Below are 14,328 nucleotides of genomic sequence, written 5' to 3'. Positions count from 1 at the left end.
CCACGGCCTGGACAGACTTTCAAAGTTTCCTCCCATGCCCGAAAGGTCAAGGCTGACCCAAGAACAAGGAGGGAGCTCTGGGAAGATCTCATGGCGGTGGGGACATTGGTTTCAATAAATACCATTTCTTCTTCAGCATAAGGCAACAGTATACCTCTTCCAGTATTCTAATATTCAAACTGGTCCATAGTGCCCGGTATGCGATAAATAGGTCAGACTCCAAAGTATGAGAAACATCCCCAAACCATTATGCTTGCACCTCCATGTCTGTGGCCTTTAGCCCCAATAAGAACAGTCTTGCTCTCATCTGTCCATAGAATGCTCTGCCACTTCTCTTTAGGCCAGTCAATGTGTTCTTTGGCAAACTGTAATCTTTTCAACATGTCTTTTTCAGCAATGGTACCTTACGAGGGTTTCTTGCAAATAGTTTGGCTTCACGTAGGTGTCTTCTGAATGTTCCAGTACTCACAGGTAACTGAAGATCTTCTTTGATTTCCCTGGAGCTGAACACTGGATGCTTCTTTGCCATTCTTGTTATTCTATGATCTACGTGGATGGTAGTATTTATATTCCTACCATGTTTTGGGTTTTGTATGCCACTTTAAAAGCATTTGAGATGATTTTAGCTGAGCAGCCAATTATTTTCTGCACTTCTTTATATGCTTTCCCCTCTCCAATCAACTTCTTGATCAAAGTTCTTTCTCCTTTAGTACAATGTCTGGAACGACCCATTTTACTCACTGAGCAAGGGCTAAAACCAGCAGGTACAACATTTGCTGCCCTCCTTCTTTAAATAAGGGCCATAACTGACACCTGTTTCTTCATAGAATTAATGACCTCACTAACTGAACTCCACACTGCTATTAATTTGAACATGCCCCTTTTATTAAATGAGTCAATTACACCCAATTAGCAGCGTGCATGTCATGACTGTTGATTCTGTTGGTTGCCCATTACTCAGCTACACCTAGTCATGAATTTTTCCCCTCCATATTGTATTATCTTTTCTGCCAAAATCAGTAATTTAATACGTTAGTGATGTTAGACTGCTATTATTTTGCACATAACTGTAGGTACATAAAAGTGAGACTGTGAAGACCAAGATTTGCAACCAAACCTGTCTCATTCAAATGTGACCTGGTTCTGCCTCCTGTAAGCAATGAGTGTGTGGAACACCATCTGAGCTCGTACCTCATGTGATCGTATTTCTTGAAAAGTGCGTTGTACTCCACAGCTCTCTGCTGCAGCTCCACATCTATGCTGCTGCCGTATATCGACACCACTTTCTTTATTCGGCTGGAAAGGAGAAAGAAAAACAGTTTGGACAGTTTCAAAACCATATTAAATGGGCGGAGTTTAAATTCATATCCACAGCTGCTGTCATTGAAAACAATCTGGCTTACTTTACACTGCTGAAACGAGTGGACAGCTTCATGATGGCAGTCAGTGAATATCCTCGGGTTACAGGTGTGGACAAGTTAGAGACTAGCAGACCTTCCAAAACATCCAAGACTTCATCTTCTGTAACCTGTGAGCAGAACATTTTAGTAAGCATGCACACAGGACAAGAGTCATTCATTATGCACGAGTGAGTGGGTGGGTGGGTGAGCGAGTGGGCGGGCTTACCTGGATAGGCTCCTCCTCCTCACACTGGCCTGACACCAGTAGATCTCCATATTCTCCTATGCACCAAGAGGCCACCTGCACCAGAGGTTGCTGTAGGAGATGGGGAAAACAGATTCAGTCTTTACATCCTTCCTCTTCCTGAAATGACCTTACCAATAACGTGAAGGCAATCTTCATTTTAAATCTCACACACACAAACACCCTCAAGGGCATTGACCTGCGAGATGTCATCCAGCAGGGCTTTGTAAAGTCTCTGCACAGTGTAAGCGTGCATCTCCACGCTGTTGGTGATTAGCTGGATGAGGTTAGGGACAGAGTCATCTCGAACATAACTTCCTGCCTGAAATGGCAAAAAGCACATCAAAGCAAAGGAAGTAAAAATATAATTTCTACCATTTAAAAAAAGCATAAGAGTTATGTCTCATCAGAACTAATGAACTCTTCTGTTGCAGTTCATGGATGACTTAATATCATTCAACAGCAAACAACCCAAATGTTTTAAAGTAATACTGCAGTGTTAAACACCCAACTAATCTAACTACACCCACACATTTTAAACTACTTCTGAGGAAGAGATATTTACCGTCGTTAACACCCTCATTATGGTGTCTATGTGCCATCTTTTGGAGGGTGCATACCTAGAGAGAGGGGGGGGGGGGGGTTCGAGAGTCAAACATGTACACATTACATCATTCTGATGTTCTGATGCCCAAGTCTTAGCGAATTAAAGCCTGCCCAGGTAATGACCTGGTCCTGCTCAAGGTCCTTCAGTGTTTCAGGTCATGCTGTCAGATGTGAATGTATCAACAGCGCCAAGCTCTGACGATGGATCACTCATTTTATCATCACACAGCACCTTAACAAACTCTGTTCTAAAAACAGCCATAGCTCTCCAGATAAATTGGTTTCTCATACCCCTCCAACTTAACCTGAAACGGTGTTGTTCTTTGCTTTAGCCAACCTCAACACTGCTACACATCAGCTCTGCTACACGAGGCACAAAAAAAACAAAACTCAGCTGTAACATGCAAACGGTCTGTAACTTCTTACTTCTCTGCAGCCAGGAAGACTCCTGACGCGCAGTCAGCTTTGAATTCTGGGTCGCAGGAGTCGAGGAAGTAGAGAAGCTCCTTCATCATACCTCTGATGTTGTTGCCATTGACAAGGGCAAAGCTCAGCTCCATCGCACGTCTGTGGAGGAGGAGGAGGAGAAGAAGGACATGATGTAGGCTGCCTTCTAGACCTGCACCATGCAGAGGCACAACAGGGCTAAAAATAAGTGTCTGTCGCTGAAGTACCTTTTGATGGAGACATCCAGGTCTTTCAGGCAGTCCACAATGGTACTCCGATGCCTTTGTACGGCATTGTGGTCTGTCTGCACTGTTTTCAGTAAAGATGTCAATGCCACATATCTGAAGACAGAGTGGGGGAAAAGTCAATGCTCCATGACTTAAAAAAAAAAAGGGGGGGGGGGGATTCTGAATTAAGCGGCTTTCAAGGTTTTGCTGTTTATGGTTAATTTAGCAGACTTTTCAGTCAGAGGTCATGAGGAGATTTTTAGACAATGCATCACTCAACAGCAATGTATTTAAGCTCAGGCAATATTTTCAAAAGGGATGTTAGTACAGACAGAATCTTAAAAAACCCCAATCACACCAAATTTTGATCATTTGTGATGGAAGGAAAGGGAGAATGGCCACCTGATGTTTTTGTCATTGTTGAGAAGAAATCGTCCCAGGATATTAATAGCTAAAACCTGAAGATGAAGGAAAAATAACTGGGTGTTATTTTCAAAAGGCTCAATTTAATATACCTCACATTTAAGTGCCCACGACAACAAATGACCTGTCAAATAGCAATGCATAGAGGAAATCTCATTCAACTCACCCGTAAACCACTCTCTGATTTGATGTCCATAATGGTAAGAACAGTTTCATACAGGATTGCATTACCTACATTTTTACTGGTTTCTGTGTTTGTTGCAACCTAGGAGAAAAATCAAGTGCAAGTCATGTGACAGTTCAACTGCTTACAACTTTGATCAACAAACTCAGATCTACTCAGATGTTTTACCTGTGCAAGAATGTCGTTCATAGCTTCACTAGAATCATCATCACTCTTTCCCAGAATTCTCAGTAGCCTCAATATCCGGACCTGAAATAAATCCATAAATCCATGTCTTTTTGATTTCTGGATAAAAGACATGGCCATTACCTCAAAGGCACAGGCAGCCCTTTTGGGAATTTAAGATACAAATGTTGAAAACCTTTGAGACATTCATCTAAAAGTTATAAAGCAGTGTTCATTTTGGCAACTTTATTGCTTACACGGTCAATTTCAAAGGACAGACAAGAGAGGGGGGAGATGAGGAAAAAGTGGAGGTGAATACCTGCAGGAAAGGATCACTGATTCCAGACACATCGTGCTCGGGAGAGTAGCCAGACATGATCAGGTTCTTCAGGATTCGCACCAATTGTGGAACCAGCTAGAGAAATTCAAGTTGTTGAATACATAACTTAATAAATAAATACATACACATGCATTATATACATACATACCAGAAAAGGTCAGTAAGCCCTTCAAGAGAACATCTCAAAACATTTAAAGTAAAAAAAAAAAAAAAAAAAGAGTAAATCAAATCAAGACACAGTAAGGAGGGGAGTCACTGTAAACACAATGGGGTGAAAATCACGTCAAAATAGTCTGATTTTCTCAACACATTCGGTTAGGTGAATCAAATGGATGCATAAGTAATGATCCTATGAAACATACCCTAACACCAAGAGTTCATTATCATCAGTGGCTAAGAGTGCATTTAGATTTAATCCTATGTTAGCTTTGGCCAAAACCATAATGTTCTGTGCCCCTCAAGTAATCAGAAAATAAGTATTTGCATAAGCCAATCAAATGAATGACCATTAACATTTGTGTGATGGTAAATGCTGCACCACTTGAACATGTACACACATTATATCTATCTATCTATCTATCTATATATATTTGTATCTATATATCTGTATCTATATATAGATAGATATTTTATATCTATATCTATCTATATCTATATATATCTATATCTATTTATATTATATCTATCTATCTATATTATATCTACCTATCTATTCTATATCTATCTATATGAATATTAGATATCTATAATATCTATCTATCTATCTCTATATGAATATTAGATATCTATCTATCTATATCTATATATAATATCTATCTATCTATCTATCTATCTATCTATATATATCGATAGATAGATGGATAGATAGATCAATCAATGGATGGATATAGATATATAGATAGATATATATAGAGTTCTGTGATGACATTCAAACCAAACCCAAAAGAAAACCAACAAATCATTTAAAAAAGAAAGAAAATCAAAACACTTCCAAAACAGAAGTGGACTACGTGTACAGTGACCACGGTGAGGTGAGTTTCTTTAAGAGCATGCACCAGCAATGAAACCAGAATGTCCTCTTACCTTTTCATTCTAACACAATGCAGGAATTGTAACAAAGACAAATGACAGAAAAAAAATGAAGTAGATGTTAGGGGGGGAACCAGAAGAGAGAGAGAGAGAGAGCGAGAGAGAGAGAGCGAGAGAAAAAGAAAAAGAAAGAGAGAGAGAGATCACTTTCAGAGAAGAGCTTAAAATAAATGTTACGGTCATGAGCATGGGAGGTGGGCGTGCTGGAACAGCAGTTCAGGCTGGAGGGATCATCACAGTAGATAGACACAGAGGGACAGAGGGATATACCATGGAGCATGCTCGACAGCGCTAGCCATCCCGGAAGGAGACTGGATTCAACGCATCACAACATTCCCAGTTAGGTTTAGTTAATATCGTGAAGGCGCATGCTGATTAGCAACTCCGGCTCTGCATGCTCACACTTCAGTGGCAAATTTTAAAAACGAGTCTCTCTGATGGTAGGCCAAAATCTAACACACAGCAATTGATCTATTTCTCCATACTTTAACACCATGACTAGTGAGGAGTTTAAAATAAACAAACCTGACAATTCAGTGCAGCAGAATGCATGCCTCTGATTTGTCAAAAATGTAAACTGGAGGGGGGGGGGGGGGGGGGGGGGGGGGAGATTATATTTATTACTTGAGAGAGAGAGAGAGATTATGATTATATATATATATATATATATATATATATATATATATATATATATATATATATATATATATATATATATATATATATATAAATAAAAAGATTACTTGATTAAAACAAAGATTAATAGAGATTAATAAAAATGACCAGACCTGGTGGAGAAGGTAGAGCAAGGTCATCAGACCGATTTACAATGAACCCATATACCATCAGTGATTCATGTATGCAAGTTTCTCTGGATATGAGCATCTGCCAAATGCCAAAACTGTTAATGGAGAGGAAGTCTCCATAATGATTAATTTGGCTAGATACAGAGCCAGCATATATGACACCGTTATATGCTAGAGTTAATCCCAAAGCTAGCTGGCTAACCTGAGAATCACACTCCATGGTATACTCCTCAAAAGGACAGGCCATATTCACCCCCAATGAAAGTACCAGTTGAAAATGTAGTGCAAGCATCCAAAATCCAAGGGTGTCTAAAAGTCATTAATCAAAAGTTGGCTCTATCATAAAATATTGTTACATACAGTAACAATACTACGGCAACATAGTGTGACCAAATCCAGTGCATTGTTAAACTATGACTGCTGAGGGAAGGCGGAAAAAGGGAAGTCCACGTACCTTTCTGAAGTGAGTCAGCATGTCGGGACTTCGTTCGCACATTTCAGTGAGAAGAACAACAGACGTGTGGAGAACGCCTAAAAGATCATTCAAATAAATAGTTGTTTGACAAAAAAAAAAAAAAGGGAAAACAAAACCAAAAAAAAAAAAAATAATAAAAACACTGAAAACCTAAAAGGCTAAAATTAAACACAAATGATATCACAACGTAAACTAGAAGCAGTAAGACTGTCGCACACCATGATTCTTCTCACTCAGCAGGTTTTTCGTTGCAGGCAGGAACATTTCCATCAACTCTGGGACCTTGCGAATAACATGAACCGCACACAGCGCTGCCTGTATGGAGAAAGTAATTCCTTGTTTTCTTGGGAAAAAGTCAGACATTTAAAACACCAAGCAGCCAATACCAGCTATAACCCACAGTGGTCAGGAGACAGGAGGGATGGCAGCTTAATACCTTTTTCCTCAAGTAAGAGTTTGATGTTTTGAGGAGCTTCTCGACTTCCCCTGCCAAGTCACGACACATTTCTGACGAACCCATGCATCCCAGGGTGCACAGGGCCAAACCCTGGACGTACTGTGTACTGTGATTTAGATCGCTATAATGTACAAAAAGAAGAAAGAGGAGAATCAAACAGATGGCCAAGGTGGTAGTTAACAGTGTGAGGGTGCCCCGAACCGAATGTGAACGTGAAGCCAAATTAAGGGGAAAGCAGAGAAGAGAGCACTGATGCTGGTTTTTGGCACCCGCAAGCAGCATCCAACATCAGCAGGGTGCACTTGGAGAAAAGTGCTAACTGTACTCTGGCACACAGGTGCATCTCTGCGCTTCACACCTCACATCTCATCTGAACCTCCACCACTCAGGCAGCCAGGGGCGAAGAGAAACGGAAGCAGTTAGAGGTGCCAAGTTTGTGGTGCCTCTTGCTTACTTCTTAATGCAGTTTGTCATGAGTAGATGGACATCCTGCCTCTCATCCAACAGCAACATGGCCCCCAAGTACCCTATTCGCTTGTCCGTGAACTTCTGTGATGCAATCAGCTTCAGGCACTCCAACTGAAAAAATTAGACACAGACATTAAAATTCAGCAAGATAGTACATTAGTGTACCTTTAGCAGAACTACAAGAAACAGAAAATCAAGCAACAGAGGATCCTTTTTACCTGCCCAAAATGTGCTGGGTAGCCCAACATGTGCATGTAAAGCAACTTTGCCACATTTCGACAGCGATAAGTGTTGTCTTCCTCTCTGAAGGATGATCTGATGGCAGCACATTCTTTTTGGATCATCTCCCGCTCCTCGGCCTGGGTCCGAGCTGTCCGGATGGTACGGATCAGCTCCCGCAGTCTGATCGGAGCTGGCATCCTCTGCAACCAATGCACAATGTCAGCCAATGAGCTGTTAAAATAGCCCACTCTAGGATGTCAGCAATCACAGACTGTGGCTGTAAAAGTCCAGCAATCAAGCAACTCGATCAATCAATTCTTGGTTTTGGAAGCTTCAACAGGCAACAAAGACCACTGGATTTGCAGGGGGGGCATAAACCTTGACCCAAAATACATCTGCACCAAGTTCCTCAGTCAGGGGCTGGTGGTAATCTTCCAGTTGCCATTGGCATGTAGTCAACTGATGGCAGCAGCTGGTGGAAGCAACTTTTCTCCGAACCCACATGAAGAGTAAAGGGTATTATTGGCCTGACTTGAATGTTTGTACCAAACAAATGTAACATCAAAAAGGCATGTACATGAAACCAATAGAAGGAGACTGAATAATTGTGTTGATTTGTTCATTGCTCACACTGACAGAAATCCTAACATGGACATTCACAATTTAGAAAATATTAGTATGACTGATGCAGGAGTCAAACCAAAACAATTTCAGAGAAATGAAACCAACCTGATCTAAGCCAAATAAACTGCTTGTGAATATTCAGACTGAAATTTGACCTAAGGTTAACAAGGCTGGTTTCCAGTATCTCAAGGTCTAATTTTTAATTTATGATGACCACAAATGGTGATTCAATGTGTGGGCTGTAAATAAAAAAAAAAAAAAAAAAAAAAAAAAAAAAAAATCATCAACAAATTGTGCTTTCTCCTGTATGCAATTTTTTTTTTTTTTACTTTGCCACCAATTTGATGATTAAGATTTGTTTGGCTTTATGTTTAAGGGCTAAGTTTATGTCAAGCACAGAAGACTGTTCCCAGTTGCTTTCAAAGAAGTTTAAAGGTTTTGGACAACTGTTACAACAGATTAACATGGATATGTTTGTCCTGTAGTAAGTAAGAAACAAGAGGTAGCCCATACCAACATATCAGGGAGTCCCACTTAAGGAAAAAGGGGAAAGCTACAGCAGTCATTGTTACCATGCTAATGTTACTGAGACATTCGTCCTACTGAAAAATCTCTATTCAAGCTCTCTTTTACATTGAAGCACTGCATTCTCAGTTGTTTGACACCTTACACAAATAAATTATCCTAAAATAACTAGAAGAACTTGCGAATAAATTACTCCTAACCACGTTCATGCCGAAGAATAAACTTCCCATTTATCAGATGATGAATTTCAAGCTCAGAAAGTCACAGCAAGCCCTTGATCTGTAACTAGAGGTCTTTCTGTAGAGATCTGAACGACATTAAAAGTCTCAAAGAGCAGAACAGCTCATGACGGAGTACAGCCTCACATAAGCGACACGTTTCCCCTTATTTTGCCAAGATAATTCCTACATGGAAAGCTAAATGAAAAGGGAACGTTCAGTATGAACATACTCGGTGCCGTCAGTAGCTGTGTGATGGAGAACAGAGAAACCACACATGAAATTCCATTCCTTCTTCACAAGGCTTTAGAGGCAAAAGCACTAAGGTTTCAGTGCGCTGGAGGCTAATTAAAAATTTAAAAAAGCACATGCGTACTGGTAAGATTACATTCTCGCCTATTTACACTCAGCTGGGTAAACTAGGCAACATCAGCAATCCAGCCCTGCAACGGTGGATACAAAGTGAACTCCAAATCCAGAACATCTCACACAGGGCCACTAACAAAGGTCTCAAAAGCACTGATGTGATTCTGAGCAATTAAGCTAACAAAGGCTACAGATAATAATAATAATAATAAATCATCATCATCATCCATCCTAAGAACGAATGTAGACTACACATCTAGCAACCAATTGCCTTTGCATCCCTGTCGAACACAAAAAGAATACTAAACAATGAGGAGTTGAATAACCTTCAGCCTATTTGGGAGGTGTGCATGTCACAGTGAAGGGACGGAGGTTTGATCCACACCTTGAATACATCAACGCAAATGAGGCCCCATCTTCAGATCATACTTTGAGGGTACATGGAGCACAGAACAGTGAGGGAGTGTGGACTAGGATACATGGATCATTTAACCAACCCATTAGGTATAAATCTGGGAATCACATTGTATAACAATGTTATACAATTGCTCTGTGACACACACAGCAACAGAAATATGAATTTGTAGACACGAGTTGGGGGAGAGGACATGACTCAGAGCTAGCAGCAGCTGAGAAGGTACGACAATTCTCACCAAAAGTGACAGACATATTTTTGGCTCCCATGACTTCTCGAGAAAACGCAGCTCCACAGTTCCTTTCCCTGCGTGAGGCACTCTGCAGCATGCTTCACTGGTGGGGGTGGGGGCCACGGCAGTAAACAAAGATAGCAGGACCAAGCGCTAGCACTGGAGTCAGCACTAGAAGGAGTCCCAACACCCTTTGTTTATTACTCCAAAGTACCAGATGAAGAAGTGTGCATTAATCCCACCAGTCACACCAAGGGATCCATCACAGATACAAAGCCAGTAACAAGCTCAGATAGTTTATTTCCCAGGCCTACCTGCATGATTTGCGGCTCACCATTACAGACAAACACAGCTTCTTTTTTTATCAGTTTGCATGCAGCGCATAATTAAAATTGCTACAGCAAGAAAAACTATAGTGATTATTTGCTGAATAATAACATTTTCAGCATCTCACACCCTCTCTGCAAAACAGCTGATGATGTGTGGGACAGAAGCTTGCTAGATGAATGTCAAAGCAAACAGTTTAAGGAAAAACATGCAGCCGTCTTTTGCCACACATCACAATCATGCACAAAAATGCTGAAGGACAAGAACGTGATAAAGAATGAGTAGTTTAAAAGTTGTTGTTTTTTCAACAGATAGAAGGAATAACATTTATCATCTCTAAATCATGTAACAATAAGCAGCTGCACATCTTAAAATGTCAGGTGACATTTAAAAAAAGACACAAAAACAAATATGGTCTAGTAGCATCATGCAAATGAGGAAAACAAGCATCTTTTCAAAGACTTCGCTTGTGATTTTGACCATATCAGTATTGCAAAAAGAAAGGAACAGAACACATGCACACATTTCATTTTGCCTTTTTAAACTGTTTTCATAACATAAAAGTTCCTATAATCACTAGCAAGATAGTATGTCTCATTAGCCAATGTTTGAATGAAACAGGATCCATCTGTCCAATTCAAAACTCCAGTCACGTGACTGATATCCTATCCTATTCACAGTGTAACAAACCCAAGCACTTTTTCAAATTCTCATAAGGTTCCACTGCTTCTAAATTTCTAATTTGATATCATGAACACCTCAAAATTAATAGCAGGTTTAGGGGATTCACACACATTAAACTCAATGATGGTCACTGTTAAGACGCCAAGCCAAAAGATGTTTTTGGAGATTTTTAGTTTATATGCAGGGCAAAATTCCATGCTGACAATTTAACTGACAGGCGTCTTATTAGCAGGCAAAACTGTAAAATCCTTTCAAAGACATTTAACTCACCAAAGGAACCTGTGAGGAAATGTGAGGAAAATATACTTCCCACTCAATATATACAGCTGCTGATTGCAAATGACATTTTAAAGGTAAGTGTCAAGTTGGGCCATGTGCAATGGCATAGAAAAAGGAACCGAGGAGAAAAACACAGTCAGTAAAGACTGACTGCACTGATAAATAAAGCAATTCACTGATCAAAGCAGAATGGGAGGTGTGCATTCCAGAAAACCAGGGGACCTCATCCATTGCCAAAAAAGAGCCTGCAAAAAAAACCTTAAGGCCAAGGTAGACCTACTCCCTCATTAGGTAAAATAATACAAAAAAGATTCATCATCTTCTGTTGAGGCATTACTGTGGCCGAAGAAGTTAATCAAAAGAACCACACCCACCTGGGACCAAAAAAAGTATTTAGTTTTTTTCCATCATCAAACTCACTCCAGTGTATGAGGAGAGGGTTTTCCCAACCCTTTGTACCTTCTTACATCTCTTCCAAAACTCCTGCTCTGGAGTCTTTCCAACCATGAAATCACAATAAAACTACAAAAACACCTGTGTTGTAGGGTGGCACTTTACTTCAAACAGAAGAGTCTGAACACACCAGGTTCAGACGGGGAATGTTTATTCATAAAAGAAATAGGTGAGCAACAGCTTGAGGTGTGCTCTTATCAAGGTCAGCTTTATGTGGCCTGGCCTCCACTTTAATGACTAACACCACTTTTCCCTTACTCCACTGTGCTGCCACACTGCAGATCTCTGGACCCAGTATATGAATGCAGGCCTTGGGTTATTTAGTCACAGCGGACATGGAAACAGAACTGTCAAAAACTGATCATGCCTTAAAGCAGAGGAGGGTTAACCATACTGTCACAATTCATTCACACAAGCTGCACACGACCTGCAGAAAATACAGGTTAACCATGTGCAGCTTACTTCAGAAAGCTTTTCCTGCGCTGGCCTCTGTGTGGGAGGGAGCTGAACTGAGAGTGCAACAATACATCACTGCTCTCTGTTGGATTTGAACCATTCACCTGAGCAGCATATCCCCACCTCTGGAGAATCGGGGGTCAGTCATATGAAGGATGAGCCTAGCAACCAATAAAAGAACAAAAACAGAAAATTCCCATAGGGAACCACCCTGTTGACACATTCAGTACTGTTCCATTCAGTACTCCATTCAGTGAGAACACAAGACACTAAATCAAAGTTTAATGGAGCCCTGTGTTTTTCACACACACAGCAGTCCTAAATTACAACTGCATTCACAAAATAAAGAAGTCTGGTGATACACTTTCCCTGTAGCATAACAACAAGAGTGATTTAATCAGAAATGTGCTGTTACACATTCTTAAAATGCGGAGAATTCATTGGTTCCCTCTGCACATCTAATCCATACAGCGGCTAACATTTCAAAGTGTTTTAGAGTTTAGTGTAACAAGGGCCCCCATTACCATCTCAAGCCTAGAGGAAACAAAAACTAAAAACGTACGCTAATGTTTCCGTGTACAACAGGCAAATATGTGCCACACTACAAACACTCCACCGAAGGATGGGTCTGACATCGAATTTAAATACACATTCATGTGAGTGACTAACAACCTCCTTCCTTTAAAATTAATTCTCACTTCCACAGAACTGCATAACAAATCTAAAGCATGGGCATACATTTGAGAAAGGGTTTTTAAAACAGCATCCAAAAAGCAGACAATCTTTACGTTTTCTACCAAAACCTGTATGCTACTTTTCCTAACCTGCGCGACATAGAAAGTAACATCACTAACGACATCCTATTGCTCGTCACCTCGATCCTCGGACACAGCCAAGTTGCCTGATGCAAACTGTCTCCCTAGCCAGCATAAGCCTGCTTTGGAGATCGCAGCCACATAACAGAAGCACCGACTTAAGTACTTAAGTATCCTGCTTTCCCCCCCTTTTTATGATTAGGAAAGGGATTTCTCTGCTTTGGTCTTCCAAGGAAGCCAAAAAAATGTCAATAGCTTGTGGCTACTTAACCTAACGAAGCAAGGCCGCTGGCTGGTTGAGAACGGCACTCCTCAATGCGTTTTGAAGACGTAAAAAGGTACGTTAACAAGTGAATTCCGTTCAGGAAACCAACATACGAACCACCTCCGACGACTGGCCCGTTTTTTCTGTCCTTAACCGACCAGGACATGATCAAGTTGGCTGGGTGCTCTACGACTTCCTATAGCCAAGCTAGCCAGCTAGCAGGGCCTCACAGCGAGTTGGCCAGCCAAGGATTAACGTCAGACAGACACCACCCGCTTGGCAATATCGGCCACAAAGTGAAGACCGACAACACAATGTGGCCAAGCACCTGAAGGTGTAGTTAAGGGTGAGGGTGTAGTTTAGCTATTAGCTGAACCTACACCTGGACACGCCTGCTGTCCCAGCAGCAAGTCACTGCACCCAGTGCTACGCAACTTCACCTAGCTAACCGACACTGTAGCTCAAAATTAGCTTAGTTAGCACAGCTGGGGAGCAAACAAGCCACGGTAAAGCGCCACATATCGGTGCACTTGCTAACACTTGCTAGGCTAGCGGGTAGCTTTCCTGCTAATGCTACACGGCTTCCTCATTCGGCTAGCTTAGCTTAGTTTATCTTATCTTAGCCACACTTCCCAAGCCCCTGTACAAGCCTTACAGCTCTCAACAACCTTCAGATGGGGACGTTTTCGAGCCAGTTATACGGCTCTCTTACTCACTGATCTTAAGATGAGTGGTTTTATCGTCCGTTCCTCGACTACACCTCCGCTACTTCTACTCACCAGCCGTAGTGACACCAGAAAACAACCGGAATCTTCTGCGCTTGCGACGGACGGGAGGAACGGACCAGACATCCAAAATGGCGGCGGCGCGAGCCTCGGTACGTCTACCGCAGGCGGAGGGATACGAGCCGCGCCGCAGAGCTGAAGGTGGAGGAACAACTCTGTGGCTTTGACGGGGAAGGACACCGCCAAAGCGCTAATAACACACGCACACATGGCTTTGGCAGGCACCAAACCTGAGTGCAGTTGTGCAGCAAAAACTCTCAAATGTCATCAGACCTAAAGTACGAGACTGTATTTGTCGTGATTGCAATAAAGTAACAAGGCAGGAAGCTCT

The 14,328-nt window shown here is 41.4% G+C and overlaps 1 protein-coding gene across 2 annotated transcripts in view; it reads right to left on the bottom strand.

The window, feature by feature from the left end:
• Positions 1 to 14,024, bottom strand: part of ap1g1 (adaptor related protein complex 1 subunit gamma 1) — a 17,010-nt gene extending 2,986 nt beyond the window's left edge. The window contains exons 1-18 of one of the 2 annotated variants that reach the window (XM_027007427.2): positions 13,929 to 14,024; positions 7,550 to 7,753; positions 7,318 to 7,442; positions 6,843 to 6,984; positions 6,625 to 6,721; positions 6,386 to 6,462; positions 5,120 to 5,128; positions 4,016 to 4,111; positions 3,700 to 3,780; positions 3,514 to 3,612; positions 3,327 to 3,382; positions 2,925 to 3,038; positions 2,677 to 2,817; positions 2,210 to 2,264; positions 1,844 to 1,966; positions 1,627 to 1,716; positions 1,404 to 1,528; positions 1,192 to 1,296 (exon numbers count right to left, since the gene is read on the bottom strand). In XM_027007427.2, the coding sequence (XP_026863228.1) occupies positions 1,192 to 1,296; positions 1,404 to 1,528; positions 1,627 to 1,716; positions 1,844 to 1,966; positions 2,210 to 2,264; positions 2,677 to 2,817; positions 2,925 to 3,038; positions 3,327 to 3,382; positions 3,514 to 3,612; positions 3,700 to 3,780; positions 4,016 to 4,111; positions 5,120 to 5,128; positions 6,386 to 6,462; positions 6,625 to 6,721; positions 6,843 to 6,984; positions 7,318 to 7,442; positions 7,550 to 7,750 (1,736 nt within the window). In that variant the 5' untranslated portion in view covers positions 7,751 to 7,753; positions 13,929 to 14,024. The remainder of the gene's footprint in view (positions 1 to 1,191; positions 1,297 to 1,403; positions 1,529 to 1,626; positions 1,717 to 1,843; positions 1,967 to 2,209; positions 2,265 to 2,676; positions 2,818 to 2,924; positions 3,039 to 3,326; positions 3,383 to 3,513; positions 3,613 to 3,699; positions 3,781 to 4,015; positions 4,112 to 5,119; positions 5,129 to 6,385; positions 6,463 to 6,624; positions 6,722 to 6,842; positions 6,985 to 7,317; positions 7,443 to 7,549; positions 7,754 to 13,928) is intronic. The other variant, XM_035530840.1, reaches the window with a different exon arrangement.
• Between the last annotated feature and the right edge of the window lie 304 nt (positions 14,025 to 14,328).

This window comes from Electrophorus electricus, chromosome 1 (genome assembly GCF_013358815.1).
Source record: "Electrophorus electricus isolate fEleEle1 chromosome 1, fEleEle1.pri, whole genome shotgun sequence".
Taxonomy (NCBI): domain Eukaryota; kingdom Metazoa; phylum Chordata; class Actinopteri; order Gymnotiformes; family Gymnotidae; genus Electrophorus; species Electrophorus electricus.
The sequence above is the reverse complement of the archived record's forward strand: the minus strand, read 5'-3'. Positions and strand labels throughout refer to the sequence as shown.